The sequence below is a fragment of the Neodiprion virginianus genome, chromosome 2 (assembly GCF_021901495.1).
Source record: "Neodiprion virginianus isolate iyNeoVirg1 chromosome 2, iyNeoVirg1.1, whole genome shotgun sequence".
Taxonomy (NCBI): Eukaryota; Metazoa; Arthropoda; class Insecta; order Hymenoptera; family Diprionidae; genus Neodiprion; species Neodiprion virginianus.
This window is the reverse complement of record NC_060878.1, coordinates 257622-272954: the sequence shown is the minus strand read 5'-3', so window position 1 is coordinate 272954 and position 15333 is coordinate 257622. Positions and strand designations below refer to the sequence as shown.

The 15333-nt window shown below is 40.1% G+C and overlaps 1 protein-coding gene across 2 annotated transcripts in view; it reads left to right on the top strand.

The window, feature by feature from the left end:
• The window catches only part of LOC124298348 (probable G-protein coupled receptor B0563.6), a 45852-nt gene that overhangs the window by 5836 nt on the left and 24683 nt on the right, over positions 1–15333 (top strand). For both annotated transcript variants that reach the window (XM_046750220.1, XM_046750218.1), the window contains exon 2: positions 8332–8834. In XM_046750220.1, coding sequence (XP_046606176.1) covers positions 8615–8834 — 220 coding nt within the window. In that variant the 5' untranslated portion in view covers positions 8332–8614. The remainder of the gene's footprint in view (positions 1–8331; positions 8835–15333) is intronic.

Genomic DNA, 15333 nt, shown 5'->3' with positions numbered 1-15333 from the left:
CCAATCGAATTGAAATTTTAACACAATCAGTAAAATTTGTTTGTCGATTCGACCTTGGGGCTAGATTTTTGAATTTGAATGCCAAAATTTTTTTTTATACATTTTTTTCACCAATTGTATGGTAGGAAAATAATTTTTTTTGTCCATAATCGTATGTATTTGAAACAAAACTTTACGAACAAACGGGCTACGAACTCGAACCCGAAAAGGTGTTTTCAACTAAAAAATTTTTTCCATCTGTTACAAGTTGGACAGTAATGTCAGGAGATGCATCACCGAAAACACCCTCGAGTTCGAGGTCGTTTGTTACTTTTACGCGCCACGTCGTCATTTTGTTATTAATTTAACTGAAAAAATTCTAAAACATTCTTGAAACCATAAATAATAATGCCCTGAAACTGAACTTGCTCCAAGTATCTTCATTTTGTTTAAATAAAAAAAATGCTAAAAATAGGTACGATTTTCGACCGTCCTAGCTGTACCCCCGCTCCCTTGAAAGAAGAACGTGGCCATAAACTAACGCCATAGAGCAACGACGACTGCGGGCAACTAAATGAAAGTAAAATTTTAATTTCCGCCGACAATTCAAGGTTTGTGGAAATTTGGCGTGTACGATTTCTGGAAGAATAACAAAACGGATATCTTGGAGTGTAGATTCGTAATTCGGAGAAGGAAAATTGAGCGCCGAGTCTGTGTTTTCGTAAATTTTATAACTATGTATAAGGGTCGTCATCAGATATACGTTTCACGGATCTGAAGGCAATGCCCAGGATATAAATTCTGCCTCGTTATCGCTTCCTGGTTGTAATATTTATGGAAGCCTGATTTTCCTTTTCCTTTTCTCTCCGACTTGCTTTTTCCATTTTTCCCTATTTGCCTATACTGCTTCTTCCCCCCAGCCACTTTCCACTGCAACAACTTTTCTCTCCGCTGTACAAGCTAGAGAAAGGCGACTGTCTCGTTTCACCTCATATTTATGTTGATTTATGCTTAAATCCTGGATCAGGGAAAACTCGCTAGCGATATCGCAAAATCCTGCATCGTACCGACGATGTACCCGGCACTAATAAATTATTAGAAAGGTGGAAGGATATGACGATTTATAAATCTTCTACGTCGTCTCTCGCTTGCGAGGAGAAAATGAAAATCGAATAAGTTAGAAATAGAAAAAATTCGACAATTTTTCTACGCACCGATTTTCCATCCCGTTCGTGAAAATAAAATTGCCTCGACGCATGGGCCATTTTCGGCCGAGCTTTTAGGCTGTAACATGGACCACCAGTATACCTACTCTGCAACGACGACAGGCCGGAGTATTTCTTTCTCATACGAATACTCCTAAAGGGACGTGTCATGTTTCCAGTGTCGGCTGGTTCAAAATAAAACAACTTTTCACATACTTCGGACGTCTGAAACGGAAAGCACACCCAACTTTTGACCTGTAATATATATGCGCCGACACGGCGCAAGGTCGTGAAAAATCTTTCCTTTAACGATAATCAACTTTTTACGTGTAATTCAACCAAGTCAATTTGAAGAATTTGACAAATTGCAATGATTGTTTTTTTGCTCTTGAAAAATTCTACTCTCGCAGAAGCAACGAGACGTTGTTTCAATCGTCAAAATTGCCATTTTCAAGATATCGAATAGAATGTTGAAAATTGGTCAATTCGATTGAAATTTTTACTTGTTCATATCACTTGAATAAACAGTACAAGCAATCGAAAACGATAATCAATTCGGTAATTTCCATGTTTGCTTTTCAATTTTAATAGTCCGCAATTTATGAAAAGCAAACAAAAACACTCGCCTGTAAAATGATTCGTCTGTTACGATTTTTCGAAGACTGTAGTTATACCAATTCGCAGGCAGTAACCTTTTTCACTCCAACGGCGCTGCCGCATCACGAGGATTAAAATTTGGGTGTGCCCGGCACCATTATGGGGCGAAACGAATCACCCCGCAAGTAGTCTGTATCCGCGTTGCGTCAGCCACCGTAACGGGCGGCGAAACTCGCGCCTAGAGCAACGAGTTAGTGCTTGACCCGATTGGGTGGCCCGTAGTATCAGAGCTGGATTACCGCGTCGCGGCGTCGTGCATATCTCGGTTCTTTTAAGGTAACACGGACCACAGTTCACGGGGCAGTCATTTCGGAAATGTTTCATTCACGTCGGTATGAATTTCATAATTTTTTTGGCTAATTTTAAACAATGCTCTAACGTTTGAAAATTATTTACCGTTTAGTTACTGAATTTTTTCATTTCAAAGTTGACCTATTTTATATTGTGTAGATACGGAGTGGGACAAAAATTGTTAGTTTCGAGTTGGTTGTTTTAATATTGAAATGAATAAACGTTTCGAACGGAATAGAAATATTGAATAAAATAGATATTTCGGAATAATGTATCGAATTTTTGTGAATGATGTCCGTCATTTTATAATTAAAGACATAATCAAAAAAAAAAACAAATCTGATTTTAATTTTGGTTAGGTTGTACATTTGGCAACGTCGCAAATATGGACCATTACGCGCGATACATAAATTATCTATTTTCTGCTGCTTAAATATGGTATTGCTAAAACACTTTACTTGTATTAAAATTTTTTTGCGAATCTCCCCTTAAATCGTAACTGATCTGTCATTTTGATTCACGAAAATAAAGGTTTTAGCGAGGTAAACACCGAAGGCTCACGCAGACTACAACGCAACAATATCACGCGACTTTGCCAAATTCCTATAACCTTTGCCCAATTACATTTATTCTGTAAGAACAGGCATTATCAACACTGTGTTTATTTATAGCGCTCACTATATTCGCGGAATCGCTCATAGAACGTCAATCGATACATATTAGAAATCCAATTATATAAAAAAAAATTACGTCTAAAAAAATTGAATGTAAATTTGATTAACCGATTCAACAAAGATGTCTTATAATAGATGCAAAGAATCAATCGCACTCACACTCGCTAATTGTAAGAATACTGGGTTATACTTGTAACACGCGTGCGATCCCAGTCACGGTCGAGCACCTCCTCCTCATCCAATCGCCGACCGATACCACGTAACTATAACGTCTAGCTTCAACTATTGTCTATTATTTTGGCTCTATACCCGTGGGCACGGCTGATTGGACCACTTGTTGTTTCAATACCCCAATCATATAGATATACGAGACTTTTATTAAATGCCTGGAATGCTTCGGATCAGAACTGTAGAGTCATCGTCGTGCAGTATAAATGGAGTTTATTTAACAACACTTCGGGGGGGGGAGGGGGGGGGGGGTATACCTTGGACGGTCTCAAATAATATCTATTTTTAGGAGTTTTTCTTTTTTTTCAAAGAAAATGCAAACACTTCGAGCAATTCGTTACTAATAGTTTCAAGAACGTTTTGGAATTTTTTCATTAAAATTGATAAGAAAATGATGGTGGGAAAATGGAAGATTTGATAGCCCCACCTAAGTAAAATCTCCTCCGCTTTACCTGCACTGCACATTCGTGCAGGCATACAATATAATATATCGAGACGGCTGCGAGTAGAATTACTTGCCGAAGGGGTGACAGGTTCCAATGGCACGTGTTATACTTGACATTGTTATAGCTACACGTGACAGATTGATGATAGCGACTGCATGACCATGTCAGCGTTCCAGCTTCAAAGTGGGTCGCATACCTCGGCCCGTTATTCTAGTTCTCAGCGGTCATGCAGCTCATACAATTTCGGTTGAGCGTAAACTTTGTTGCTTATTGTTCTAAAATGTTATCGTACCGCATTCAAGGCTGCGCTCGATTTTTTCAACGCCTAAAGGCCAGTCAGCCATGGTCATTCTCCTCTCCGGTATCGCGTGTGGAAATGAGAATCGTTTCCCGCTCAAACTCTACGGTAAAGACCGCGGAGATTGGTCCCTCTACTTCCAGCGGGAAAAACAGCTCACTCTTCATGATATTCAGTGGTTCGGTGAAATTCTGACGGAATAAATTCGGGAATGATATATTCCATGCTTTTGTACATCGCTGCAAGGAAAAAGAGATCGCAAGAACAAGGCACAACGAAAACAGAAAGGGGTGATAGGGGGATGTACATCCATAATTTTTTGAGTTTAACCGTCCATGTCTGAGAACGTGATATCCGAGATTATTTATTTATTGTATTGCGGCACTCGCCCGCAAGGCTGACGTCTGCCGAATAGCAAAACGGTATTGTATCTCTGTTGTCGAATAAATTACAAAATTATTATCATTTCTTAAAGGAATTTTCCTAACATGAACGGAATACTTTTATTGTTACTGGTCAGTTGAAAATTTCTTTCATTTGCCATGTCAGTTTAATTAGTGTAGACGGAGAGAACTGTTCCAGTCAAGGCATACGGACGGAAGGGGAACAGTTCAAAAGAGTAGATCGAAATGGGTCCCGGACAAAGTACATATTAAGCTTCACGATTTAGGTAAAGTGGAATCGAAGTGCGTCGTTATACAATGTTGATCAATTCGGTTCCGTTCTCATTGTTCTTCGTTTTTACATCGGCAGTAATTTTGTTGGCGAAAGCAATTTTCCAATCCCATATCCGAATCCCACCGGCTATACCCTGATATAACGCGGTTGTTTTTACACTGATTTGTAGGGTGTATCGTTAGTGAAATACGTCGCAGTCAAGTCTAGAGAATCAAGGCTCGAAATTCTCGAAATTCGTACATTGCTATGATTTGTTGTGTCAATCCGTTGCGCTTGTCGTTCACATGCATTTAAAAATGATTGCGGACACAGCGAAAATGTGGAGGGTTCGAGATGGAGGAATAATCTTCTTATAAGTAGGCAGGTTTTATTTTGGATTTTAAAACATCGTCGATTCCTGACTCAATAAATCAATCCTCGAAAATGGCTGGCAGGAGGGAACACCACCGTGTGTATGCACGTTGGGTGACAGATTTCAACGTTGAGGGTATAAACCGCGTAAAATTACCATCTGGTCACGTTCGATATTATACGTGCAAAAAAGTGGGAAGGCAAGGTAAAAACTCTTCTGTTCTCTTCAATTATAGCTACATATACATAGATATGTATTCTATTTCGCGTACTTCGCATACGAATATATTGGCATGGGTGTAGTTCGCCCTGTTTTTCGGCACTTTCATCCCAGCCGTGTACATTAATTGGAGATTGAAGTATTTTGGATATTTTCAACAAATAACCGCCGTGCGAACGATTAATCTTCAGCTTCGCTTCCGAGGCTCAAATGTATGAGAGCAGGATTCTTAGGACACCTGGAGATAATAAAGCAGCATCACTGAATACCAGAGAGACTCCGCGTGCTGGAAAATTGTACGGCATGCAACGCTCTTTCCGCTGTAAGGCTGCTGGCAGGATAGAGAGTAATATCACCAGATGACGAATGCACGTACGCCATACGTGATCGGGATGTATTTCTCTCTCCGTACACCTACGTACGTAATATTATATGTAGTTCATATAGCTATGGAATATTACGGGTGGTCGTCTCTACAGTTGTAAACATGTGAGAATACGCGAACGTTCCAGTGCCGGTGTCTCTATGCCTCTGGAATGTTATACTCACCTATACGCGGGAAAACTTGGCGAATGACAAACTTTGCCGTATAAAGGTATAATTATACAACGTAGGAGATCAGGGCGGGGATCGCGATGGGAATATCTTTCAACCGCGTCTCCCGTCAATCACCGGGTGTCGGCCCGTCCGTGCAATTAGTAGAGTAGGAAATCCGGTTCTGGACACAGATTCCTATCCCGAGATCTTACCGACACTTAGCCAAGACAGAAACCCTTTTATAAATTGTTCGGCGGGGGGTATCTATTTTAGTGATGAAACATCCTGTTCTACTGCAATTCAATTCTTTTTCTTATCATCGGTCGAACAAGCAAGAGTTATAGCTACCCGATGAATTGCATTGTGGCGGTCTGCTTGTGCTGTCCTGTATAATATATTTGCTTTCTTTCGAGATAAAATACCGGTGACAAATAGTTGCGTACGCGACCTGGATCCAGCGTGTTCCACCCGGTGACTCGTCCCGGTCACAGGAAGTCGAGCTGGTGCGTCGGGATGTTGCGCGGGAACTGGGATCGAACTAGATGGTATAAGTATTCGGTAAATAGGTCACGCGCTAGCCGAGCACACTGAGAAATGTCCGATACGTAACAAACGGAAGTGTGTCGAAGGAAAGGAGAAGCCAGGTCCAGTAAGATCGTAGTGTATTGATGGAAGTGCATAAAGAGCGCAGGCAATAGGGGGACGAACCGATGGATGAAAGAGGCTAAGATCGCAAAGCAGGAAAAATATGGATAGGGACGACAAGCGATGGATAGAAGAAACTTTTTGCGGAGGATGGTATGCTCATGACCTGTTCGGATTGATCGTATTCCGGTGTATAGGTATACCTACGGCTTACCTATGCAGGATGAACTTTGATTGCATAGAATCATGAATTTCGTTGGTGCCCTCACGGTTTACATAACCTGCACGCTTGAGGAAATCTGCTTGCAGAGGTATATGGACTTACACTTTGGATATAGCCATTCTACCCACGTGTCGACACTGGAAACGAGGAAGAGATAGACGCGGATGGACAGAGAGGGTCGTCGAGAGCGATATCCATAGATGGATAGAGAGATCGAGGTAAGGGAGAGAGAGAGAGAGAGAGAGAGAGATAGAGCGGTCCGTTGGCGGCATTAGCATCGCGCTGTATTCCCAGGCTCCGTATCTGGCTGGTAAGGTTTCTCCGCGGATCTAGTGTAAATTGAGATATTCAATGGTCACATGATATTTCAAATCTCTCTAGAAAGTGGAGGGAAATTGTAAAATGCGAATAAACGGCAGATTCGACGTGATGTGGTCGATTGGAACCCTATAGGTACTTAAACTCCTCCATCATACGTCAATCTGATGTGCCTCTTCGCTGATAACCCTAAAAGGGTTTTACCTCGCAGGCATACTTATCGGTGGCTTCTAATTTTTGTTGATACATCCATTAATCTGTATTATATAAACCAGCCGAGTCACGGGCGCTCACCCAACAAAGCATCCCAGATTTTTAGGTTCAATTTGTCATCGCCGAAGTGGAACCATAACACACGTTTAAATACTGAATTAATCGAGTTTATTCTGTAAATGCACATTGTAGCAATCTTTGAACGGCAAGGAAGGCACCGAATGCGTGAGCTTGATTGATTACTCGAAGGATCTCGATGGAAAACGTCACTCATTCTTTTCAGATGCATCCTATCGTTTTATTAAGGATTGAATTCCCGTCGAAGTTCGCGGATCGCTCTCATAATCAATATTTGGCAAATTTTTTTTTTTTTTTCACAAAGTTAGGGGTTCGGTGTGCTCGATGCTTAGATATAAATTACACACATGCCCACGCAATACGCGCAACATACGTTTGCCACCTACACCGTGCTTTCTTCCCGTATCAGAAGTTTATTTTCTACCGTATTTGCCTTGCTTTTGTTGATATGCAGCATCCAAGAATTGAATGCGTATATATTACACAGGTTTCATTATCGTATGTAATATACGCCTATATGCTGCTTTACAAGTATATATATAATATATATTGTGCATGTTCGGGAAGTACAGGGGTTTCGTTTAATAAACGGTAATTGAAGCTTGGATTTTGTATAATATGAGCGAAGCAGTTCAAGTATTTGAAAAACACGAGAGCTGAAACCGATCGGTACATATACTTGAACTTGGGGGGAGGGGTCGAAGTGTCGACAACGTGAGCTGATCGTATTTTAAGGTCTTTTTTTTCTCTAGAGTAACAAAATCCTCATTTGTTGTATAAATTTTTTGAACCTTTCACAATTATCATACATGCAAGCAGCATAGCAAAAGCATTATCGTTTTTCGTAATTTGAAACATTTTCATCACTCTAGTAAGAAAAAAGTATGAAATACTGGGATCAGTTCTCTTCGTCGGCACTCTGGCAACGCCTCCACAATGAAAGAAAACTTTAGTGTTGGTAAACATTCGGTAGTAATTTCGAATATGTCTGAAGTTGAGGACACACATTTCGAAATTAATTTGATGTATAAGAAAATTGTAAATCAATTTCAACCTGATTGAAGCAACTGATTGCGATCTCTCGCACTTCGAGATCCTTGCCGTGGGAATTTTTGGTTTTTTTTTTAGCATAAAAACGTGCCTGTCACACAAGCCTGTATCTCTGCTGATTCAAATGAATGTTCAGAACTTCGGGCATATAATTTCCAACTCGAAAGTATTGAAAGTTGAGTTTCAATTAGTGAATTGTGTGCTGCATTATTAATAACAAAGAGGGCTTTCTTGCTTCAGGTAATCCAGACGGGACTCAAGAGGCACAACGCCGAGGTGTAAACACTTGCAGCTGAGAAAACAAAACTTCATTTGATAAAGAAATTAATCCATATCGGGTGACATTTACAGTTGTGTATGGCTGTGTATCGATTACATAAATTGAGTGACGAACTTTGGAGAAACGATATTACGAAAGGATCGTAGAAACGATTAAAGGATACCGTGCAGTCCGAGACAAATAGTTTCAAACGATATTCACTAAATTTCTTTCTAAAAATGTTGCAAACGTAATCTCAACAAAATGACCGATGACGTCAACGCGACTGAATCGGTTACACGGTTGTGCTCACTGGCGGCGAACGGATCGATGCAAGAAGATCCACGAACCGCATCCCTGAGGCGCATCAGTTATGGTATCATCCTACCAGCAATTTGCTGTTTGGGGATCATCGGGAATATCCTCAACTTGGTGGTTCTCACGAGGAGAAACATGCGAGGAACTGCCTACATCTACATGAGGGGTAAGCATTCTCGTTTTGAGTTTAATATTCACCCTTGACCCCCTTGAGGGGTGCACTTTCTATCGAACAAATTTATAAAACCATCGGCGATCCATAAGTTTTCGGGGTCGCTGATTACGATTCTAAAATAAGAATTACGAAATTCAAAATTGCCGAAATTTTCTGAAATTACCATTGTTGTTTTCAACCAACGTACGGAAAATTTTGAAAAAAAGATATAATATAAAACTGTGCGTGGAGAGTACGTAAAAAATATTTCAGACTCTCAGCTGTCTCCGTTACGAAAAAAAACGTTCACGCTCATTGTTTGTAGCGAACATATAAATAAGGAAATTGTTGTAATTTTACATGAAATTTTATTGAATTAAGCACCCAAGAGTCTGAAAAGTGTTCACGCGAATATGAAGAGTGTAAAAATATATTGAAAATGTGAAAAAAAAACTGAGACCCTCAAAGACTTAAACGATTGTATAATTGTGACTGTAGGTGATGCGGCATTTGAAAGGAATGCAAATGAACATCGTTTTCATTCCTGATTATTCTTTCATTGCCGTTCGAATGTTTTACGCATAAACCATTGCGATGAAAATTTTTGCTCGATTGAAAAGAAACCATCGTCGTGCCTGTTGCAAATTTAACGACATAATCGAAGATGATACACGGAGAATTAATGGTACGGCGAACTTGAGCGTAATACATCTTGATCGCGTTGCACACGGTATGCCGAGCCCCCAACATATCGTCCGCTGCCTGGGGTATACGTGTCGAAAACCGATTGCTGCTGTACTACCACGTGAAACTTTTACGAGGGAAGTTTTCCCTGCGGGGCATCATGCTTTACCAGCTTTGGTAATTGCAGAAAGCCGGAGGAGCAAGTGACTCGCTATACATACACGCATACATGTGTACACGTGTAATATACACACACGTACACACACCACGATAGCGGATAGATCGTCTTGGGTGCCTAGGAATTACCACGGATAATGATAGAGACGTGCAGAGAGAGAGAGAAAGAAGAAGAAAAAAAAAAGAAATAAATAAATGGTCACAGTAACGAGATTTCGTAATAGCGGCAGTAAAATCCCCTAGGAAATGCAATCTGAAATCCCACCTAATTGGTAGCCGTTTGCGCAACGACTCCATCGGTACGCGTTTCAAGTCGGAGAATAGCGAATATCAGAGGAGACTCGAGTAGCGTTGGTGGTGGAAGCTTATAATTGTCACTGCGAAGTTGTATATGGCCAACAGGTGGACTTGGATCGTGGAGGTTGCCGCCCCCGCGAGTCCTCGCCGAAAGGTCCTTGCGCGAAAGAGCTGCGGGAGAAAAACGGCAGTAAAGTGGAAGCCGCGAGTCTAACCAGAATATCTTTCCATCCTCTTTGCTTTCATTCGCGTAGGTACCTACGAACATCTCATTATACTTTGGCTTACGCTCACCCTTATTCTTATACCCGCAACCCGTCACCCGAGGGATCGAGGTCGGATATATGTGTAGAAATTTTGGAATCTTGTTTCGTACAAATAGTTACGTGAACAGTGTAACAAGGTGTTACCTTTTCGTCTCGCAACTATTTTTCCCAGGCAACGGAATAGGATGGAAAAATTCAATTTTCGCGATTTGAATAAATTCGAGGGAAGAGCGCCGTTATGCATTTCACGTTAGCTATCCACCCAGCATATGAGGCTGCCTCCTAGCTCCGAACTTGATAAGGGAGAAGGTGCGAAGTTAAGACGAGATCATGCTGTGACTACGGCCTTCATTCCTCCACTATCGATAGAGGGCTGATCGCGAGTATGTAGTTGATGGATGTTCAAGGTTTCGACCAGTGGACGGTAGTCTCGATGTCCTACCGAGGATCTCGAGACGAAATGAATCGAAAATGACACAGGTCTGCAACCAAAAAACTGCACATTTTCACTGACTGAAACCGGGAAAAATACTCAAAGAAGTCCGTCGTAAGTGTATGTTTTTGTAGTTCTTTGAACGCCCAGTAAGTGGATTCCACGCCAGTGTCGAGAACCAACAGAGGCCTGCATTAGAAGGAAATGGCTCGTTGACTCGATTCTGTCTTCGCGTTCACTTCGGACTAATATAATCTAACCCTGTCACGTCTGCCTTTTTGCTGACGTAAGTAAGCGGAATCCGTATATTCGAGTCTACCATTCGACAATTTCAAAGAGACGCGTCCATGCCGGGTAATTTCTAATACCGTAACCGTGTGTCCACCAACAGCAGATAAATGACTACTTTGGCCGATAAATCAGCAGCTGACACTGGTATTTGCAGCGGAATCGGAAGACCCAAATTTCATAAAACTCTAATATGAGGATGCTGAGATTGTGAAACAATTACCGTATTAATGTAGAAAGGATCAATTTGTACAAACAAACTTGTAGAGCAGTCGGAGATATAGAGACGAATCCGTAAATTAAGTTGTGGAATTTTTCACTCGTAGAACCGATGCCCCCTCACGGGAACGGGTGCAATTTAGTCCAGGGTCCCAGCTATTGTCCCTGCTCGGGAGGTTATTTGATGTTAAGCGAGGTTGAACCGTGCTTGTCCCCAGCGTAGCTTAAGTTCCAGCCCTAGGCGTTTCCGGATGAAGTTTAAACGGTCGCGTATCCGGCATACGTTATTGCGGACCGGCGATAAATACCGGCAACCCCAAATTGCAATCACCTGTGATTTAAATTCGATGTGAAACTTCTTTGAAACAGGATTAAGCAAGCAATGTCAACTCTATTTTATTCTGCTCCGCGATACTGTTTGAAACAAATTGTAAACAGAGTTTTCGCTCAAAATTGACGTAACAGGATTACAGAAAATTCATCTGGCCTGTTTTTCGCTAAATTTATATGCTTTCGTGCCATTGAGCCCTGTATATGCGACAGTGAAGATCCAATGCTGGCATATTGGTAATATCTGCGGTGCAGCGTAGCACAATTTTCCAGACGAAAAGACAGATAAATAATAAGTCAAACTTCAGTCGAGGACTGTTTTGGTCGTTTTGCGATTGATTACCACCAATACGCCAGTTCGCCTTGCCATAGATGGTACGAGTGAGCCTCAACTCACATTACGTGCATTGTATGTACTACGTTAGGGTGGTCTATTGAATATTATTCTATTTTTTAAATTTAAAGCGGATGATCGTTACCTAAATGTCTCTTTGATGACTTCGTTAGAACCTAGAATTCTTCAATTATATTTCCAGATATCCCGAATACGTAATAAACGTCAGATACAACTGATATCTTGTATTCATTCCATAATTTTCAATTAAAACAAAGATAAATATTCAAACAAGCAGTGTAAAAATGTCTTAGAATGGTGAAAATATTTTTTTTTTCCTTTTCAAAGTACTATCGATCCCCGTCAATTCCATTTAACGTGAATTTTCTTTCGTCAAAGATTAGATGTTTCAGTAAAATAACGACATCAGAAGATAAAAATCACGTGTATTTTGAATGGAAAACTTCGCGTCATTACAGCGGATAGTAAAAATCAAGTTAGGACATTAATATTGTGCTCAAAATTTTTGTTTTTTTATTTAAAGACAAATGAGAGGGTCGCGCAGTTAAAATTCGAACATCGGACTAATAAGAACCACCCTAATATACGCGTCGTCGGGTTTTTCAATAGCAAGTGTGCAAGTATAGGTAAAATAATATACAGAATCAGTATATTGCTGAGATTTTAGAGTGAAATATTTTTAAGATGCTAATTGGGAACAAACGATACGAAACTCGACACACGACCAGTATTTCCAAAATATTTTTCCTTCAACATTTAGTGCCTATTTTCATTATTATATCGCTCTTAACGCGAGAATTATCGAATAAGTCAGTTATTATATCGCATTAATCCTAGGTTCGTTGATTCCTTACAGAATTGAATAAATATATTATAGTTTGACATTGAAAAATCTTACTAAAAAGTATATAATCATGAATAATCCGGTAGCCCGGGGCCGTTTGTACGGTCGTATAATGGACACACCGGATATTGTACAGACAAAGTAATTCCATCGAAAGGCAGGAAACTCTCACACCATATTTGAATCCCAAGTTTCCTGGTAGTATAGATTGGTATAATTTTTTATCCAGGGGGATTCCGACAGGGTTTGGTTCTTTCGGGCTTATTAATAAAATTATGTACATTCCTGTTAAAACTCGTTAACAATCTTCCATGATAATTTTGCTCATGGCTTACATCACAGTAGGTTAAATTACTCTAAGTTGAGAAACAATCATCATACAGGTTCACACGAAATAAATAAGTCGCATGACACGATGAGCCTTTGCGGGTGAACGGTAAAAACAAATTAGAAATAATGAGTTTTTGATCCAGACGTATAATTTTCAATTAAATTTAGGGCCACGTTCTTAAATCCTGTGGCTAAAAGTCATTCTCGTTGGATCCAGACTTCCAGCAATCCAAGTGATAGAACAACATGCAAAATCGAAAATGCAAAATTTTTTCTCTGCAGAGCTTGATAAATACCGAGAAACAATTGTATCGTATTTTTTGGGTAATGTGGACTTCAGAAGGCATAGGACATATTATTAGCTTTATATATATATATATTGATTGCGAGTGTATTTTTCTTCTTGTAAACGGAGAACTAGAAACTTTTCCTTGAGTTTATCGATCACTACCAACGACCAAAGAAATCACGACAATACCGCGGTTCTGTCTTCACCGAAACCTTGTGTTGTTTGCGACTTTAGTAACCTCGAGTTTTTTCGCTCATAGAACTTTTTTCAAGTTGGGGAAGTGAGCTGACAGAACTTGGGGAAAAACTATCGACGAATTGGTAGAAAAAAATGTAAAATTTATCACCGTCACCAAGCAGCTGTACACATATAAATATATATAAGAGGGTGGCTTAAGCGAAAAATTTTTTTATAGTTCAGTGCTGTTTCCTCGTAAAACTGCTGCTTATGACGAAAGACAAATCCCCTGCTTTGAGCTCTATCGGATAAGATTTAGGAGTCCCGCTTTCGAGTTTTCGTTTTTACATTGAAATAACACCTAAAAAAATGCTCACCTTAACTTACCGTCGATTTCACGTGAAAACATAGCCGAAAATAAAAATTACAAAAACTTGTAATTTTTCTGAATTTAATAAAATCATTTCTGATTTTCCAATTTTTGCAGTTTCGAGTCCCCGGTCCGACAAACTTTTGCGGTAATGTCGGTGTTCACTTTTTCTGCACGAGAAAAAAATTAACTGAAACACCGAGGAATCTTCTGAGATTCCTTTAAATGCCCCCTGAATCAGGCTCTAGGGTTAACGATTACAATTATCGTCCCGCGAGTGTCGGGTATTTAGGCTCTTTTCAAGGTGAATCGAATCGAACAAACTTTAAGATCGTCAGACGTAATAAAATCAATCTCAGCTTATCAAGAATCGGCACATATACATATATATAATACATGCAGTAGAGATGTGCTGATATACCGATTGCGGACCTCGTTTTCTCAAACTTCGTTACTTTCTAACTACATATACGTAATACTTTTGATTTGGATTTCTTCGACTCTACCCATAGATACCAGAGCACGCGAGATAATAACGGTTAGTCAATCATCGTTTGTGACACTTGACAATTAAAGATAGGCGCTGAATAGGGGCAGCAATTCGAAACTCATACCTGTTCAAATACCTACAGATTAGCGAATGAATTCCAAGAATGCTGATGTATTAAATTTCCCGCGCGATAAAGGATTAAGGCGCAGGAAATTTCCTCTGATATTCGAGACTGCAAGACGACTTGAGTCCTTTCAAAGATAAAAGATCAGTTTTGTGCCAGGGTTATATTCCGCTTGTTCATTAGGTTTGTAATTATTTTCCACGATGTTTGTTTTTCGCAACTTTTCCGCCACTTTGCTTCTGACACTCTGTGCAAGATCGATATACTTTGATCTGTAACTTGCACCGCTGGTGCGGATTCTTTGATCTCGCTTATCGGTTTACGTTCCATAAGTTTACTGATTTCGGACAGTGCGCCATTCTTCGTTACAGTCTGCATTATATCTCGGACCTACGTATATCAAATATCACCCCTGATTTTGACCATCACTCGGATACAACTTTCGAGAGACCATCTCCACATTTGACGTTCGATGGTTTTAGCTTTGTGGATATTTACCTACCGAGTGAGACTCGGAGCTCTTCAAAGCCTTGGTGCAAGAATCTCTTCACTTGTTGCTAGCCTTCAATGCTCTACGTTCGGAATCGCTATTCGGATGATTCTTGGTTAATTATAATTAAAAAATATTATAATTGTGCAGCTGTAACAGTTAGGAGTTATAATTGCTATCACTATCCTAAACTGAACCAGCTCAAGCATTCACGGTAGTTTATGCAGTGTATCTGATCGTCTTTATACTTAGGTTAAAGGCTTTATTACTTTTAGTTTCAAGAACATTTTAGAATTCTTTCATTGGTTTTCACGACAAAACGGCGTCATGGCGCATATAAGTAGCGAA